General features: G+C 42.8%; 1 protein-coding gene across 3 annotated transcripts in view; it reads right to left on the bottom strand.

Annotated features, from left to right (window-relative positions):
• The window catches only part of MYO1C (myosin IC), a 55,462-nt gene extending 39,165 nt beyond the window's left edge, over positions 1 to 16,297 (bottom strand). The window contains exon 1 of one of the 3 annotated variants that reach the window (XM_075771295.1): positions 16,150 to 16,297. In XM_075771295.1, coding sequence (XP_075627410.1) covers positions 16,150 to 16,281 — 132 coding nt within the window. In that variant the 5' untranslated portion in view covers positions 16,282 to 16,297. The remainder of the gene's footprint in view (positions 1 to 16,149) is intronic. The other 2 variants (XM_075771294.1, XM_075771297.1) reach the window with 2 other exon arrangements.
• Positions 16,298 to 18,878: the final 2,581 nt, after the last annotated feature.

Here is an 18,878-nt window from a genome sequence, read left to right as displayed (position 1 = left end):
TCTCCTTTTCGTAAAGTCTGAATAAAGCTATTGTTGAGCTCCTAGTTTGCTGTCAAAGCCATGAACTTTTCTGCTATGTGGAGATTTGAGCACAGGTAATACCTAGATTAAATTAGTATATTCAAGCTTCCAATGTCAGAAAAATACAGGCCAAATGGCTAAAACTGTCCTTAAAAGCACAGGAGAGAGGATCACATATGGAATGTATTTCCTGAAATTGTTCCTTTTGTAAATAAAATAATTTGTACATGAGTGATGCCCCAACAACTACTCCTACTCCCCGCTCCTGTTAGTGTAGTAACAAAATCCCTAGTGTAGAAAATTTATAGCAGCATAAAGATGTATATATCAGTATAATTTGTACCCCTCTAATTTGTACCCCAAATTTAGGGTACAATGACATCTGTCACAGGGTTGTTCCATGTAATGTCTATAGGGTCCTTAAGGAAAAAAACTCAACAGGCCAATCTGCAAATATTCTTGCGACATTTCATTCTGATGCCAGAAGCGGGCGATACCTGGGAGAAACAAGTTCTTGTTTTCTTTCTGGGTGTGACTCTCTTTTAATGCAAACTTAGCAATGCTGTAAGCAAACTACCACGTGGAGCCAAGCTCTGTGAGCCCAGAAAAAGGGTACATTCAACATTTTAGGCATTCAAACAAGTGGAGTAGTTTTTAATTTGATGATTGATAAGTGTGGAGTTTACAGGCACAATTTGTACTTCTACCAGTTTTTTTTCCCTCTGTTCCAAACTGACTTTGTTGGCCTAAGGCAGGCAGTTATTCTGGGACAGTGAAAAGTTATAAATAAGTTCTAATAAAACTATTAGGAACACATATGGTACTGAACTACTTTCAAACCCTTCTTTGTAAGGGAACAAAGAGCATTTTACATTTATTGTGATGGCATTAAGTCCCCTATGAAAAGTTTAAGGAAAGAGTTTCAAAAACAGTCTGGCGTAAAACTAGATCATGAACCAAAAATAAGAATATCCAATGATGTAAAAATTCCAGATTATGCTAAAAGAAATGGCCTAAGCCATTTCCAAAAGCAGACGAAAGAAAAGTAGACACAGAGTGCAGACTGGCTATCTGGCAGCGTGTCAGATTTGAGGCCTGGCAACCAACAGGAGCACGTGGGCAGATGATACTGCAGCTGGCTTATGTCTGAGCTGCTTCCCTTTACCCTGCCTGTTCTGTTGCTTCTGAAAAACAGGGTAAAAGCCACCAGATGAAGGGTATTGTCCGAGGTAATCTCCTTCTGACCAGTCTGATGGTACCCCAAAGATCCCACAGCGAACAAAGTCTTTAATGTTTTGTGAACTGCAAACATTTTTATCCTAAAATAGATATATCCTCAGTTAACAGTAAACGGGGAATGATGAGTTGACATCATGTTGGCAAAAGTATTCCCGGATACCTGGAAAATACAGACATCATTTCAGAAGGACATCCCACATCCACTGGCATCACCTTGCACTCATCAAATGATCCAGAATAGTGTTTTCCAACATTCTAAAAATTGATACTCCTATTGAATCAAAGCTACATTAAATCAAGATTTTTCAAAGTAAAAGAAGGAATATCACATTGATGTTAAAAAAAAATAAAAAATCATTGACTTGCAACTTAGAAAGCACCCTTTGAAGCACAAGGAATACCTCATCTCCAAGACATGGTTTAAACTCCCTGCTCACTCAGGAGAACTACACTATCCCGCTCACATCATTTTCAAGTTTTTCTGCATTATCATGGACACAGATTTAATCAACCCCCTTTCCCCCAAAATACACACTAAAGAATAATCAAGGAGCCTAGTCCTTTGTGGTTCTCAGGAATGCATGTTCCACACCTGGATAAACATGAGCCTATGCAGTGAATGGAAACATTCATTCCACAGCTGTGGCTAGGTCCAAATCCTTCCTTTCTCTCGCTCTGATTTACTTATCATCCTGCATTGAGTAGTTAAAAAACTGCTTAAGTCCTACTAAGGCAGACAAAATAGGTAGCCACCGGCAGGCCCAGCAATCTTCCTATTGACCCTTTACATCTACCATATCAAAACAAACTTCCGGGCTGTGACCTCCAACTAAAACAAGAGATCCTGAAGGAATTCACAGCTCCGTTACTTGAGTATCATCAGCTGGTTGTGACAGTTGTGATATTAACAGAAATATGAACTGTCCCACAGCATTCTGCTCTTCATCAGCAGATGAGGACCAGCACCCCTAAGAATAAGAGACAGGAAAGGGTAAGCACCCTGTTGTGCTCATGCACAAAAAACAAGTGAAAGGTATCCTTCTGCGTTGAGGTTACCAGTGGTAGGTGGGAGTCCTTTCCACATAAGGCCACATCCTGCTAAAAGTGCATGGATTTGGAGGTCTCATGGAAGTTGGATATGTTTTGTGCTGATGCTGTCTGAGCAAGCCCCACTGTCCATGGTAGCCAGGACACCAAAACTGCCAGAAGTCTCATCCCACGAGGAAGTAAACACTGTCTTTCCTCTGATTCAACAGGCACAGATTCTTTAAGTCCCCTTGAGGAAAGTAAGAAATCCAGAGTCATGAGGGACTCAGAGCTCTTCCCAGAAAGAAGGGTCCAAGAGTCTCAAGAATATATCTCCCGTGGAAAATCAGTACCTATTATCAAAGACTATAATGTAAGAAATACACACAAAATGCAGGCAGCAGCTTTGGTTCCTTTGCTTAATTTTTCTGTCCTAACAGCTCTCAGGTATTGCCAGGGCAGCATCATTTGCTATTGTAGCAACAACATGAGCACAGCCCTAGCTCCAGTAATGAAAGGAGACTGCAAAAAGAGTAGAACTCATACAATAGGCACTGAAAGCCCTAGATTAACTCTGCTTTGCTGAGGTCAGTGGGAGCTCTGCCATCAGTTTCAGTTGTGTTGGAGTACACCTGCAGCAGGAAAAAAGGTTAAGCTCTTTTAAATCACCTAAAGAAAAAGAAAAGCATCAAAACTTGAGGGTTTGTTTCAGGAGCTATTGTTTGTATGGCTGAACAAGAAAAACAGAGGGACACAGGGAAGTTCATCACTGTAAATTATTGATCCACTGCTTTCTAGACATTGAAACTGGTAATTAAACAAATGGTAAAAAGATACTTCATCAATTATAGAGGTGTCACTTTAACTTACACTTGCTCCAGGATGAATAAAACACAGAGATTAAATGCTATGGGTACTTCTTCACGCAGGCAGAATTCTTGTTCAAAATCTTCACTACAACATTGATTCCAATTCTCTTATTTCACTGCTGCAGAGCTGCGTGCTCTTTGCACATATTAAGCTAGATAAGGGAAATGAGAGCTTTTGTTTCACCAATCTTTTTTACACAATGTCCAGAAAGTAGAGTCCCATGGTCATGAGAGAGGATTTGGAGCTGAGACTAGTAGGATCCCTTTTCTGCTCAACATGATTAGTTATATGGCCATAAGTCAAGGCTGCAGCCCCTGTGAAAACAGCCCTCCCTCAAAAATCAGACCAAGAAAAAGTTTTGTCTACTAACAGCCAGTTGTGAAATCTGCAAAGTACTGGGCAGACATTTGATACCGGTAGGTCTTACAGTTTTTAGAAAAATATATGCATGTACACACCCTCCACAACCTAAAATAACACTGGCAAGCTGCATCTGAAGCAATATTATGATGACATCGAAGATACCCTTTTAAGCAGAAATCATGTCACAACCATAATGACTACTCAAATTTGATTTATGATAAATTTTTATATCAGGGTACATGCCTTACTGCATCAAGCTTAAAGTTATCTCAATTTCACATGCTAAATATTCTATGAATGTAAAAATATACTTAATCTAATACTCATTTTGAAACAAAAACAATATCCAAAGAAGAGCTTGGCCATCTTGCAATTACTGGCACAGACACTCTCCAAAACCATTATTACATCTCTCACATAGGTTTCACTCCAGGGGGAAAGCATTTATTGAAGGCTGAGTTCATCAATCGATTGAGGTAGGTCAGGGAGTATAAATATTCTAAGTGAAAGACTGCATAAGCAGATAGCTTAAAAGTACATGAAAAAAACCTTAACAGGTAGACACAGTTGGCATCCTTCACCGAGCAGAAGCAGCAGTGAAGCAATAATGTTAGGAGGCAAGATCAGGGAAACAGAAGTTGCTGGTGGAGCCAGAACAATCCTAGAAGTCAAACAACTTGTGCTTGCCATGGGAAGAACTAAAGGGATACCCAGGTGGGAGTTCAGAAAGGAAAGGCCAAGGTGATGAACCGCAGAAATATGCTGTGGAAGCTGGAGATGAATGTATCATCAGCTGATGGAAGTATGGGAGTGGGGATGAAGGCTGGACAGTAGAAGTTTTGTGAAGGAAAGAACATCAGCTCTTGGTAGGGGGACAAAAGAAGCCAAAGGCTGAGCTGACTCACCCTACCACTCCCCAAATAATGAGGCTGAAGCACAAGGAGAGCAAGCTCTCCTGTGGGCCTGATGCCAATCGCTCTATGAAGCTTTCCTTGCCTGTTCTAAGGAGAGTTACACAATGTAAAGCTTTATTTGTAAGTGCCTGATGGCATCCTATGTATACAACAGCTCCTACCAGCAGAACAGTATTGGTGGGAAATATTAGGAAGAGTGTCTAAGAGAGATAAAGCCTTTGAGTTGCAGACAAAGCTGCCAGCCCTCATTTCCAGCTTGTCAGAGCAAGTCCTTCTTGAAGTCAGCAGCCTGGAATGAAGAGAATCTGGCATTTGTGCATCTATGTATGGTTCAGACAGTCAGGGCGGAGCGGCTGACTTTAATCATACTTTCCACAATGGCGGGGGGGGAGTGGCAAAGTACAGTGAGTGATGGGCGTTATCTGCTATATATTCACAAATTCCTCTTTGACTTTGTATTTCAAGCCTGACCTCTTCCTGCTTCCACTGGCCTCTAAAGGAGGAGGGGAAGGGGGAGCACACAGAACTGGAATTTGAGAGTCCTTCACATTCTCAGGATTCCCAGCAAAGGCAGCACACACTTGTCTGGTGATCTGACAAATTCCACATTCTGGAGAACTACTGAACAGCTGATGGGTCACAGGATTAGCTACATGCAGGTATTACCCTTCCCTGCAAAGCTGAACCCCACTATTCCAAAATTCACTAATCCAGGTGCTAACCCATCACTGCCTCTGCTGCTCCAGCTTACCTGCTGGGTGATAATCTTTGTGTTTAGTATATACATTTTAAAGTTGTTTACTTGCCTTTTGCCAGAATTTTTTTTTAGGGGAGAATAAATCAATAGAGCATCTAAAAATACAGATTTGCACTAGCAACTGCCAAGCTTTTTCAGCTTGTTATGAAGCCTCTCTAACAAGAATGCTAGTATGGTATCAAAAAAGAAGTAAAGCTCCAAAATAGTTTAATCCAGCTGCCCACTACTGTGTTAGCAACAATACCCTAAAGAATTCCAGTTCAAACCCCTTTTGGTTGCCTTCTACCCTCACAATGAGGCTACAGTCCACTAAATCACATGGAGCTTCAATTCCATCTAGAAATAGCCTCTTGAAGTTTCTATTGCAGGATGGCGTTCCCAAATTTGTTTACTTGGGTGCCACTACCGGTGGTGACAGCAGTAGCAGCTACGAATTGCAGGAACCTGCACATATGCCCAGAAAGGGCACACATCCAGATCCAACCTCTCGCACGAAAGGTTTTGGCAGCAAAATGAATTCCTTTCTCCTTTACCCTTTCCGCCTGCGTTGATCACAACATCATGCTCAGATACCACAACGCAGTAACCTCATCCTACTACTCCACGCATATACCTTGCTAAAGAATCCCAATGGGCCCAAAAGTCCTTTGAACCTTTTGATCTGTTGAAGAGCAGTGCAAAGCGGACATCCCCGCATCCTCAGCTGCACAGGGCTCCAGGCCACCATTGCACTGGCTCTCCCAACCCCCTTCCACAAACTGCAATGCTCTGGGAGGTAGCAGAGGCGTATCTGCTCCAGAGAGAGCAAAACATAGTAGATACTAGTGCCCAGCTGGACCCCTCTGACTCAGGCTATACTTTGAACACCAGACACTCTTGCATGCTGCTTAGGCAAGAGGCAGAACAGACACTGGTTTCTCTTGACTCAGTCTCTAATCATGTTCACCTGGCTGGCTGTACCAGGATTTATCAGTGTCTCTCTATTCCTGACCTGAAACCATGTTAATGGGCAACAGTAATGCAGGCACTCCATGGGCAGATGGTTACCGAACTGCTTAGGATCTATAATAAGTATTCTAGCTTGGGAATCCCCATTACAAGAAGTGGAGTGGAGATAGTGTATTCTATTTGTAAATCTTAATAAAGCCAACATTTAGAAGACAACTAATTACCATTTATGTTCCAAACAGCTGGCCTAGGTCCACATCCACAGGCTGAGAGGTTTTAGTGCCAATTAGCCCACACACTGGGACACAAAAGCCCCCCAGTACAACTGCAGAACCTTCTAGCAAACTCAAACTTCTCACTACCACTGACTTCAAGGATCAAAACCCAGTAGCATAAGAAGAGAACAGCTACACAAGCCATCATTCCCCCAGCATTACATTACAGACACTTCTCCAAGGTGAAAAGAGCACAGCAAGTGTCCCCCGAGGTGCCAGAGTGCAGTCCCAGGCTGCTGTAAGTTGGCCTAGACAGCTGACATCACTGTGATGTGGCCCATCCTCTGTCCCCAGCTGTGCTTGTCCTGGTCGTCTCCCTCCTCTGTACCGGGACAGGTAACTGTTCAGCTCTGTGATGAGACAGTTCAGGGAACTAAACAAACAGAAAACTTTTGTTTTCTTTTTTCCTTTATCATTGTTTTCCAAACTTTGTTTCAATTGATTCACCAAAGGGTCAAATGGATGGTAGTGCAGGTACAAGGCAGGGAGTGGAGAACTACAGCAAAGCCAATTTAAATAGAACTTCACGTCAGTATAACCTTATCTTAGATGTTGCAGGAACATATCCTCTTGGCAGACAAGAAAGGAAAGGGCATTTCATTGAAAGTTACGTGGATGAAGCTGCACTCTCTGGCTGCTCGCTTCATCCTCTACCCTTTACACATATACATGCCTTGAAATGTTTAAAACCTTGAGAAGTAATGCACATGTATTATTACCAGCAGCAGCCTCCAGGACAAGCCCAGGAATGACACTAGAGACTACAGGAGTGTCAGCTGTAGTGTTCCAAAATCAGGAAATCAACAATACAGATTACCTAACCTGAGGTATGTGGCTATATATGTCACACCAGATTTGGCAGCAGAAACATGCCTAGCAAATACATCGGTCTGCTATCCAACAAGATTGTGAACAACTGACACGCTTTGGCAGGTGCCTTAGAAATGAGGGCTGATGATGGTGCACTCTGATTGCAAGCAGAGAGGAGGGGGGGAGGGGGGAAGCCTGCTTCACACGCTCATCACTGTGCCAGTTACTGACCCAAAGCAACCCTCCCATTCCCTATCAATCTGCACATCTCAATCTAGCCCACACTAAATGCTGATTGATTTTCTACGCTACAGAGCACTGTGTCACATTTGTGTTGACTAACCACCAGTACAGATAAGTGGTTTGCAATTAAGATAATTTGGTTTGGGGCCAGTGAAAGTGTGCCCTGAAAAGCACTTCCGAGAGTTCAGCACAGTGCTAGAGAGAATAACCAGAGAAATTCACTGCTCAAAACAGAAGGTTAGGTCTCAAGCTGACAGCTACTTTTAGACCTTTATACCAGAATTACCTTTCCAGCCTATCCAAAATAAAAAGCAAGATTTGTCACAACAAAATTTTTCATTGGGAAGTAGTAGCTTGCTTGTACAACGCTCAGAAAAAATGTCTTCCTGGACACCTGCACTCAACCTGCAGCAACAGCGATTTTCTTCCACTCCCCATTTCCACTCAGGTGGTAATGTGATCCTTTCACAGAGGCTATCTATTTCTGATGGCAGACTATTAGTATTTTAGGCAAAAATGCATTCAATGACAAACATCCAATTCAACTGAAGCCTCTCGAAAAAAAGTAAACTGTTACTTGAGCGCAGCTCTTGAGTTCCATGACTTCAGCCTGGACATAGTTCACATTCTCATCCTACACAAAACCACTTTGAGGAATTTTCCTCCCGTAGCAAGCTGAGCTGAAAAAAGTGGCCTGGATAGCAGCAGTTGCCAGGTAAATATATTCAAGGCTTAAGGTTGGAAGGAGCTCCCCTATGTCCCCACCTAGACATGGAATCATCGGAGCAGAAACAGACACTTGGCAGCTGCTCAGGTTTCAGTTTAAAGAGATCGATCAAACAACCCCTTTCGCTCTCCAAATTTTTGCATACAGAACTTCACATCTCTCGCAACATTTCCTCTTCACATGGTGCCCTCATGACCAAACTACCAGAGCATCACAGAAGCCCTTACTCCCAATACTCCCTTCCTGCCAGGCTCTCACCACCAGGCACCCCTGCTCTGGTAGCTCTCACTGACACAGTGGAGGAAGGTTTCAAGGTGGTCACTGTCTACACTAATCTCCAGGAAGAGCTGCTCATCTTTGACTCTTATTTTCTTTATTGTTTTGCTCTCATTTCTATTTCTTCATTGTATCAGGACACAATTATCTCAAATCAGATTAGTCTATACTTGAGACAAATAATGTCTGAAAGCTTTTCCTAAATATACAAATGGCCCATAACCATCATCCCACGCACTCTTTAATTATATGAGGCAAAAAGAAAAGATACTGTGCTTACATCATTATATTGTCACATGGGGTTTTTTTCTTAAATGTTCTAGGGTCTCTAACACACCTGTTTTAGAAATACCTCATAAAAGTTCATAAATTATCCCTTCCATTATCCCAAATTGCTCCTAGGTTTCTCCAATCCCTGCATAAGAAGTGATGAGAGCAATGTTTCTTCTGTGAATTGAGGAGACATCTTTTTGGTGATCTTAAAGGATAGTATTTTAAGGCACGCAACATCTAACTGACAGGCAGCGCTACTAATCATCTGTACTTCTGTAACAATCAAGATTTCAAACAATTTAAAGAAATGCTTTCTGCTGGAAACCAAAATTGTAAGTGCTGAAACTAAGCACCAACTGAAATAATAAGAGAGCCAAGATACAGGCATTCGTCCTTAAGTTATTTCAGAAGGCTGAACTTTAATTTTCTTCAGGTCTGCTAATTATCTGTGGATCCACTACTTCAGGAGGATGCAGAGAAAAAAGGAGAGCAAAATAAGATTGGTTGGATCTCTTACACAGGCTTATTTTGGCCTCCCAACCTTTTCTGCCTCCCACACCTTTTTATCCTCCCAAACTTTCTCAGCCTCCCTTTTCTTCTTGGCCTCTACTTTTCTTGCTGACCTCCCACACCATTTTGGCCTCCCACTGCTTTTTGGTCTCTTACTTTTCTTATTGGTGTCCCACCCCTTTTCAGTCTCTACTTTTCTTTCTGGCTTCCCACCCCTTTCCACCCTCCACTTCTCTGCCTGGTCTCCCACACATTTTCAGCCTCTACTTCTCTTTCAAACTCCCACCCCTTCAGCCAGCACAAAATATTCAAATCTCCTTAAGGTTATGAACATGAAAGTTCCCTATCCAATCAACAGTGTCTCACCTTGATATGTGCATCCATACTTTAGTTTCTCCTTCTACACCCTAGCTGACCAGAAACAAGCTAGCTTTCATCCAGACATCCTACAGTCATAACAGCACACGTTTATGCCCAAGGAAGCATGCTGGCTCCCTCAGTAAGTCCAAATCCTCCTAGGACTCTCACAGCACTGTACAGTTAACTGTGTCAATGGAAGTACAAAAGTAAAACATGAGAAATTCTGAGATGGTAAGCAATGCTTTCATAAGGTTTAGGGGTGATGCAAACCCCCACCATGCTTGTTTAAGCAAATACTGGATGTTCTAGCTTTGCTAACTGCTCCATAAGCTGCTGTTCCTATCCACAAGCTTTCTGGACAGATGATCAGCAAGATTAAAGTTAGAAATCATCTGCATTCCCACAGGGTGCTACGATCAGGCACACAAAAACACACTCTGTACTTCTCTGTAGAACTTGCTTTTGATCCCCTCATCCAACTTTAAGAGCAATAAATCCATGCACAAATAAAATGGAGGTTTTGGAAGTCACATAGTTTATGTTTGCCCTCATATTCAAATGAGACCTTGAGTTTTCCTATTTTCAAACAAAATTGTGGCCAAAAAAGCTTGTGACTTTAGGAGAAATCAAAAATATACATTTTGAATACACTATTCAAAATGCAGTGTTTGGTTTACTTAAGAAACATGATAGGTACTTTTGTTGTTTTTGGAGAGGTGCAACAGATATAAAAGCAGTTTTTCATTATACATTACTTTGCTTTTCCAATAATCATATTGCTCTGAATCTTCTCTTCCAAGTTGCAATAGTTTTCTAATTACGTGGTACTTAGTAGCTTTGAAGAAAACTGACCACAAAATTCAGAAATGCATAAATTCAAAGGGAAGATCTGAAATATCTTCAAAAGTTACATTTTAACAGTCCAAACACTCATTCCACACTGTCCCTTCACATGCGAGTCAGGCACTCAGCTGCCCCCACTTCATTCCCACACAAACAAACCGATGGACAAACCCTATTATATTGCATTGTGTGCAATTGGTGTTGTTTGTTCAGTACTCCAAAAAACCACCAGGTATAAAACCCCTGGTTATGATTACAATCTTAATAATTCTAATGAGTGGGTAGGAAAGCTACCTGTAATATCCGTGAGAAAATAACGTGCTAACACAACACAGCAGATAAACAGTCAAGAAAAGGCAAGAAAACTGGTCAGAACAAAACTTCAGTGCTCACTTAGAAGAAGGCAAAAGAAACATCTGTTTTGCTGTCTATGTTCCAGTTCTGTCAGAGAGAGAATTCCTGGCTTCCTGGTGCAAAGGTGTGGCTTTCCCTCCCAAGATGCAGAAGAGGCAATTCTGAACAGACTCCAAAACCCTAAGAGTATAAGACAACCTGTTATTTAAAAGAACAAGGTGCGTGGACAGAGAACAAGGCTTTCTGGTCTCTAATTTGGGAGGTTCAATAAAACTTCCCTAGAAAAAAGAAAACAATAATTTTGTGCAATAATCTTTCCTCTTCTCAAAACTGCACCATTGTACACATCAGCCTTTGCTGTAGATCAAAAACTGCACTGCAGAAATACTACTTATAATGCAACATTGTGTGGTGTTGCAAATATGTATCAATTCTTGTTTTTAAAAAATGTTGATTATAGTATACTGCCTTATAATGCGTGGAACTGCATATTTTAGTTATTAAAGTTAGCAAACAAGTCTGGCTGTTGAAAGTCATTTCCCTGAGTAAACAATGACTCAGAATACACTGTATAATGTAGAAGTTATTAGTTACTGTTAGCAAGTTTAAAAAACCCAACTTGCAACACTATACAAAGACATACTTCAGAAGGAAAAATAGTTTTCCTCCTACTTCCATGGTTCCAGTTATACTGTTTCAGTGGAATTTAATTTTCTAAAAAGCTAAACAGATTGCTATCTCCTTATTATATAAATGGACATTGACTTAACTGGACCCTTCAGCCATGAACAATAAGCACAGTGAGAGAGCTGAGTTTACCCTCTTTTCTGTTCTCAGTTTGTCATAATAACTCTGAAGTAAAGATGATTCTTCCTTGGACAGGAATACCCTATCTAGACCAGGCAGAAGGTGGTAATGAAAACAGACATAAAGACAACTATAAAATATTGAGTATATGGTAATGAAAAAAAAAAAAGCAATTGTAAGCTCACCAAAATCCTCTGACAAATGCTGTTCTCTAGCTGAATTACAGCTCCTTCAATAATCCTCCTCTTCATTAGTAAAATGGCCAAATGCACCTGGTGATTGTCAGCTGGCATAAGGCACCACAGATCACTCTAATGAAATGCAACCTCAGCTGCTAAGACACAAAGGTTTCCCTGAAGTTTTAAAACCACTACAAAGGCTATTCTTCACTGTCTCAAAGATTAGGACCACATCTCTATATTACCTTTTGTAAGGGTGAAATCCCTGGTCAGATATAAGAACACTACAAGGAAATAGAGTCAAACATCCATGGTAAACTTTTACCAGAAAAGTGCCTCCAAAAGAAATTACTGAAATTATAATTTAAAGGCACAGCCTTTTAAAGCAGCTATAGCTTACGAGGTCCAGTCTGCATCCAAAGAGCAGGCTGAATGCCATCAGAACTGTGATTTTGTTCACGTGCATCGTTTTGCCTAGCAGCAATTTTTGAAAGCTCTTTTATGGAGAAAGAAAAAAAAAAAATCTGTTTGGCGCAGCAGGGATAGAACATTTCTTTGTCATTCACAGACTACCCATTTTCTGGCAAAAATCAGAGCACATTATGACATAACATTCTTTGACACCTACAATTACACTGCCCAACTGGTAACAAAGCTTTCCAATAACTGCAGGCTGCTGTATCTTCCAGCTCCAGGACGTTACAGCCTAGAAGGCAAACACCATAGCACACCAAAGGTACTGCCAAATGCTAAAAATCTATGCCCATTTATTACCAGCTGAACTGAATTGCAGGAAGGGCGGTGGCCAAGCTGGACCAAGGTCAATGTAACCAGTTAAAGGGCTGCAAGTGTCCCAGTGAAGAACAGCTAGCCGGTCATTCACATGTGACCAAGTGCTTTTCTAAAGAAAAAAGCAGCCAGGGAGAGCTATCCATGCATGCACGAATGTCACAGGAGTTCTAAATAGTAAACTTTATCGCCTTCCAGTACAGGAATTTAATACAGGACAGACTACACTGAAGACATATTAAACAGAAAAGGTATTGGCCCTGCTGCTCCGTATTGTATTGAAGAGTATTTAAATAATGCAGAGCAGGGCCCCACAGAACATGACTCAGTTGCAACAAATTACTTGAGGTATGTCCACTCAGAATCTTCTACCATAATAAACTTTGTTAGCCTTTCACATTTACTTACACTGCTTGCTTACATCTTTACTAATGCTTTCTGGGAAGAGCTGGCCACCTACCCTACTAATGCATTAACAAGGAGTAAAGTATGCAGAGGAGGGCATAGCAGGATATTTTCCAGCAGAGATCATTCAATCCAGACAGAGGCACAGTATGAGTGGCTCCCTCTGGGCAGAAAAATAACTGTATTACAATTCCACAGAAAGACAACCCATGCAAACCTCATCCACTACAAAAGATGATAGAAGGTTATATGTATGGTTTCTATCAAAGTCAGAGAGTAATCCTAGTTAAAGCCAATCACATCACTCACAAGTTGGTTATAAAACAGTATATAACGCCGTAAAACCCCTGACAAAAGACAAATACATACTATAATTGCAATTGCTTTAAGCCAGTACGAAGCACCACTGCTACCAACAGAGCAATCCCCACTCAATCCCAGCTATCGTATCCTTTGCGCAGGCGGAGATGTTCATGTGCTCACACAATGACCTGAGCTGGGAAACTGCTCCAGACACATTACCTATTTGTTTCACTTACTGTTTTAACCTGGATCAGTTCTGAAAATTTAACCACATTTGACTGTCATCAATAGAGGTAAGCCAAAGCACAATATGAATGGTTTTCCCCTACAGCAACATTTTAGAAACGTACAAATATGCCTTTATATATGGTTCTTTAGCTTGCATGAAAGGACAAGTGATTTAGTTACATTTGCATCACATACAAAGGGCAGTATGACACACCATCCTTAGGAAAATCTGCTGTGCTTTAAGTTCTCTCCACTTCTTTTTCTGCAGCTCCAGTAACACATTGCATTTTCCCAAATATAAATTTGTCCTACAGAAGGCATTAGTTATTTGAAAGCACCCTGTGAACAGTTCTTATCTGTTACTCCTTCAAACTGGGAGGCAAAATGCTCTAGCCCACTGATCCTCAACGTTTTGCATGCGGGAATGATTCAAAACTGCCAGGTGAGAGCACTGGGCTGAGGGAGGGGGCAATGGACTGAAACGCAAGGGAGCAATAGTTTTTACGTTGCTCTGTGACCGTGGCCACCTGCTGCAGTTTGTTTCTCCTGCATTTGGTGCAGACTGTCCCATTTTGACAGTGGTAAAGGAGTCTGTACAGTTCCTAGAAAGCATGCAATTCCCAACACAGTAAGGTTAGGTCCTATAAGCAACATGACACTACAAACAATAGAAAAATCCAAAATGTCTGAATACTACTGGAACAAGACTAATACTACTTTACCTTTGCATAAAGGCACCCACAGAGTTTGAGCTTATTTGTAGAAACACACACCATATTTAACCTGTTATTAAGCTTTCTTGGCCCCTAGTTTTTAACTGTCCTTCTTCCCATGGGCTTAGATCAAATTAAAAAAAAGGTCTTCTACCTGGCTTGAATAATTTTGTCACGATCTGTATAATTTCCCTTATAAACTCTACAGATGTATTGTAAATCACAAGCTTCTTTGCTATTAGTTAAGCAAAAGAGAACAGAAATTGCACACTCGGGATCCTGAGTCACATGGGATCTCTCACTCCCTTAGAATATTATGATTCAGACTTTTTTTTCTTCAAAAAAATATATATCCTTTATGTCATGATAAATTAGGATAGCATGCATACAGTCTAGCACTCCAGTGGTCCCTGCCATGCAGAATAGAAGATTTACAGGCCCTCCCTAAACCACAGGATTATATCCCGTATCAAAACTGAAAATCCTTAAGTGTTACGACAGTGGTTGCCATACCAGGACCTACTGTAAAAATTAAGAACTCATCAGTTCTGTAAGCCTTAGGCAGTTTCTAAAAGAGTTTTGAAAAGGTGCTGACAGCTGGTAATTGTCTATTGCTCCAAATGGAGATGGAACAAAAATGCCTGCCTTCCCAATTACTCTAAGATGTGGTTCTGTTTTCATGGCTTGTCCCACCAGCCAAGCAGATCTTCTCATTTGTCACTTTCTAAAACTAGGCAGCTGCCACCTACAAGTAGTTCTGGAGAAGCCTTCCACCTCAACCAACTGTCACAGGAAGAATAAGTACCAGAATAACCTCTGTATTGTATCTCAGAATCATTTTTCTTCTGTAATCCTCCCAAACATGAGGATGCAGATCAAGCTGGCTTACTTGGAAAGTTCAAGTTACTAGAATGAGACATTCATTCAGCACAGAGCCAGACTCCTTCTATAAATCACATATTAGAAAAGGGGAAGGCTGGCACAGAAAGTAGCACAACAGATGGGGACCCTTAAGTCTTAGCGGGGACGCAGACCTGCAGTCTAGGATAGAGAAGTTACAGTGTTTGACAACATTTCCACCTATAAGAGGGGACTAAAAATAACGAGGTTTTTTCATGAAGTGCTTTTAGGCACCTGTGCAAGCACTGTCAAACAAGGAAGTATTCCAGCATAAATTTAAGTGCTGTATCAACAGCAGGACATATCACCAGTGAGCACTCAACAGCAGGAGAGCGTAGAAAACAAGTTAGGTATGCACAGAAAACCATCCTTCAGAAGAAGGCAGGACCTCCCTGACACACCGGCCACGTTTCAGTTCAAGAGCAGCCTTTCTCCTGCCCCCACGCCCAGGCACACCCTTTCTCACTCCAGCTCCGGCTTCCCCTGCGAGCCTCGGCGGGATTCACCCCGTCCCAGGCAGGCGCCCGGCGGAGAGCTCGCCGCATTTGGGATACAATCAGGGAAACGTTACGGGAGCGTATTTAGTAACGTTACGGAAGAGGAGGGGAGGGACTCCTCCGGGCTGCAGGAGACATGCCGTACAGCCGCCAGGATGCCGGCTGCTGTGAAAGGGTCGTTTGTTTCTACCATGGAAATTTTAAGAGTTTCCGGGAAGGTCGCTGACTTCAGGGGAACGGCCGAAGCGCTGCTGTCCGCCCCCCACCCCCCCCGCACCGGGGGCGCCGTCCGGTGCCGCCTCCGGCTCCCCTCTGCACCTCCCGGCACAGCCCCCGAGCCGGCAGCGTGCTCCCGGCAGCCCGCGGCCATGTGGCCGAGCCCCGGTGCCTTTCAGCGAGCACGGGGCGGCGGATCGCGGCTGCGGTCACCTCTCCCTCGGGCTACGGCCGGCCCTTCCCTGGCCGGCCCTGCCCTCCCGCGGGCACGCCGCTCGCCCCCCCCCCCCCCGCCCCGCTCACCTCAGCTCCGCGCCCCCCCCGGGACGCGCGACTTGGGGCCCTGCGGCGGCTCCGCGAGCGCCTCGGCGCCGACTGCCCACGGGAGCCCGCGCCGCGCCGCGCCGCTAGTGAGCATGTCCGAGCGCCGGGCATGCGGAGTGCGGGCGGTGAGGCCGCGGCCCTGCCTCCGCCCTCACCTGCCGTCAGCTCCGCGGGGGCGGGTCGGGCCGGGCCGCGGAGCCCGGTAACTCCCCCCCACACCCCGCCGCCCTTCTCGGCGCCGCGCAGGCCGGCGGTGGGGAGGGTGGGAGCGGGCAGCGCTGGGCCCCGCGGCCCCCTGACCCCTCCTCGGCCCCTCCCGGAGCGCTCGGCGCTGGAGGCAGGAACCCGCTCGCCCTGATTACATTGTTCAAGACAACAGCATCCTGCTGATAAGCTCCTCTACCAGAATCGGTTCGCGTTCCTGTTGCTTAAAATTACAGATGCACCTGTCTCCTCCAGACGCACAACAGATAAACCTCGGACACTGGCGACAATTTTACCATCCCCTCCCCACCGACGCCTGTTTGTGGGAACCATCAAAAGTGTATCTTTCTTAGAAGGATGAAGGGTGAAGTTTAACTCTGGAGTGATTCCCCAAAAAGAGTGAACTCGGGTAACCATCCACTCTGTGCAGCAACAAGCATCCTGGTTCATCTCATACATGTGAAATACCGAAGGCACTCCAGCCAGGACCCATGGGAAATTCTGCATGTGATTTAACTCTAACAGAGCGAACATATGGACCTGAAACAGTAAAGCCCTGCACTTTCCATTCCTGCAGCAGTTTAAAGTATCAACTAGAAGCTTCTGTATATTAAAGCACAGTACATCAGAAATTACTTTTCTCTGGCCATTCCCGCAGCACTAACAGTACTTGACAAATACAGACTGCTGTTCTCAAAGTAGCAAATTACAGTTTTATGGACTGTTAATCAGTATTTCAAACTTTTTAGAAAGCTGAACCAATAGCTTTTCTCTCGCTGATGTCTCCCCCAGGATCCTGGCACACGCTATTCGGGATAAGGTTTAAATGAACAGTTTCCTCTGGGAAAGACAATTCAGTCCCACCAGTGTCCTCTACTGTCACCGCAAATAAGTCAGTCACATTCCTGGACCTTTTACTGGAAACCAAAGAATACCAGAACTGCCACTATCTCCTCTTCTGACAAGGCAGAGCTCTCAGGTTGTTCTGAGGTAAAATGACTCTACCTAACCACTGTGTAATCCACACAGTAAACGTCTTAGCTAATTTTCAGATCGAGTTTCAGATTACTTACTAGAAAGGCAATGCTAGGAAACTGGAGTAACGTGCACAGATGTGCACTTCAGTGCGTGATGGCTCTCCCCAGAGCAATCTGCTACCAGAACTGAAGATATATTAAACAGTTCATAGGTACCTATGACAGATACAAATTCACAGTTGCATTTAGGTACATTTAAAAATAAGGAGGATTTAAAAAAGTTTTTTCACGGTTCCTTCTCTTTAGACTCTTTTAAGTAGAAAGTACACAAATCCAATTAGAAAATATTCTGACGCAAAACACACAGAATGGCCATTCCTTCCGAGTACTGAAAACTGATATTATTCTTATAAAAGTACTGTGTTTTTCTTAACTATTCACATCTACCGTGTCAAAACAGAAATAATCAGCTCATGGATTTTCCATTTGCTTACAAACAAACCCTGAACTCAATTAAAAAAAAAAAAACAAGCTAACAAAATACCCAGTTCCTCAAGTGCATTAATATGTTCCTCTACCACTGAATTTTTGATGTGTGAACCTTCCTACAGCGTTCACGGCATGAATCCAGTGACAATGTGGACAATCAATATTGAAGAGGATCAAAATACTCTTTTCAAAGCCGTTTCCCTTCCTTTGTAGTTTGAAAGTGCTCCCAGAATTCTGATAGAATAAATACAGCTGGGCCGATACACCAACGGCAAGTCACGCCAACTTTGGTACACTGATGTATTCTACAGGAAATACACTTTAATCATTTTCTAAACTCCCAGTCACTTAATATTAACATTCATTGCTACTAATTTCATCCTAGTGAGAGAAAACTGTTCATGACACAGCTACAGTCACTCCAACAACCAGCCAGTCTTGCATAAGCCTCATATTTTTGCACTGGCATTTCTCAGTTCAGAATAATGGTGACTAAGTTGGTTATGGTGTAACTAACACTACAAGAAGGAAAAAGAGAACAATAAAAAGCAGGCTTACAGTCTTGCATTCTCCATTGCAACTAACCACGCGGATGATTTCTCCTGTAGGAATACATTCAATTTGCAGTTCCATTTTGCCAAGGTAAGTTAGTAAATCTCTCTGTTCTTTATGGATAGTTCTGATTTTGAAGCACAGCAGTGGAACTCCCTGAGTAGTCTGGGAGAAGACCTTGACTAACTGCAATCTTTGGTTCAGAGCTCTGTTGTGAGAGGAAGAGATGAACCTCTGTATTTATACTAAGTCTAGGTGTGAGCTGAAAGAACAATTAAGTTCAAGACTAGTTTCCACTAGTTACAATGTGTCAAGACAGTTCCAAGAAGCCTAAATTTATGTTCGTGTTTATTGCTGAAACTTTGCTGATGTTCCATTTTAGTCCCAGCAGACTTAGAAAAGTCAAGTCGCTGCAGATGCTGTTTCATAGGTATTAGCATGAAACAATCATACGGTAGATTTTACAAATCTACCAAGAGATTTTAT

Source organism: Balearica regulorum, chromosome 19, assembly GCF_011004875.1.
Source record: "Balearica regulorum gibbericeps isolate bBalReg1 chromosome 19, bBalReg1.pri, whole genome shotgun sequence".
Classification (NCBI taxonomy): domain Eukaryota; kingdom Metazoa; phylum Chordata; class Aves; order Gruiformes; family Gruidae; genus Balearica; species Balearica regulorum.
The sequence above is the reverse complement of the archived record's forward strand: the minus strand, read 5'-3'. Positions and strand labels throughout refer to the sequence as shown.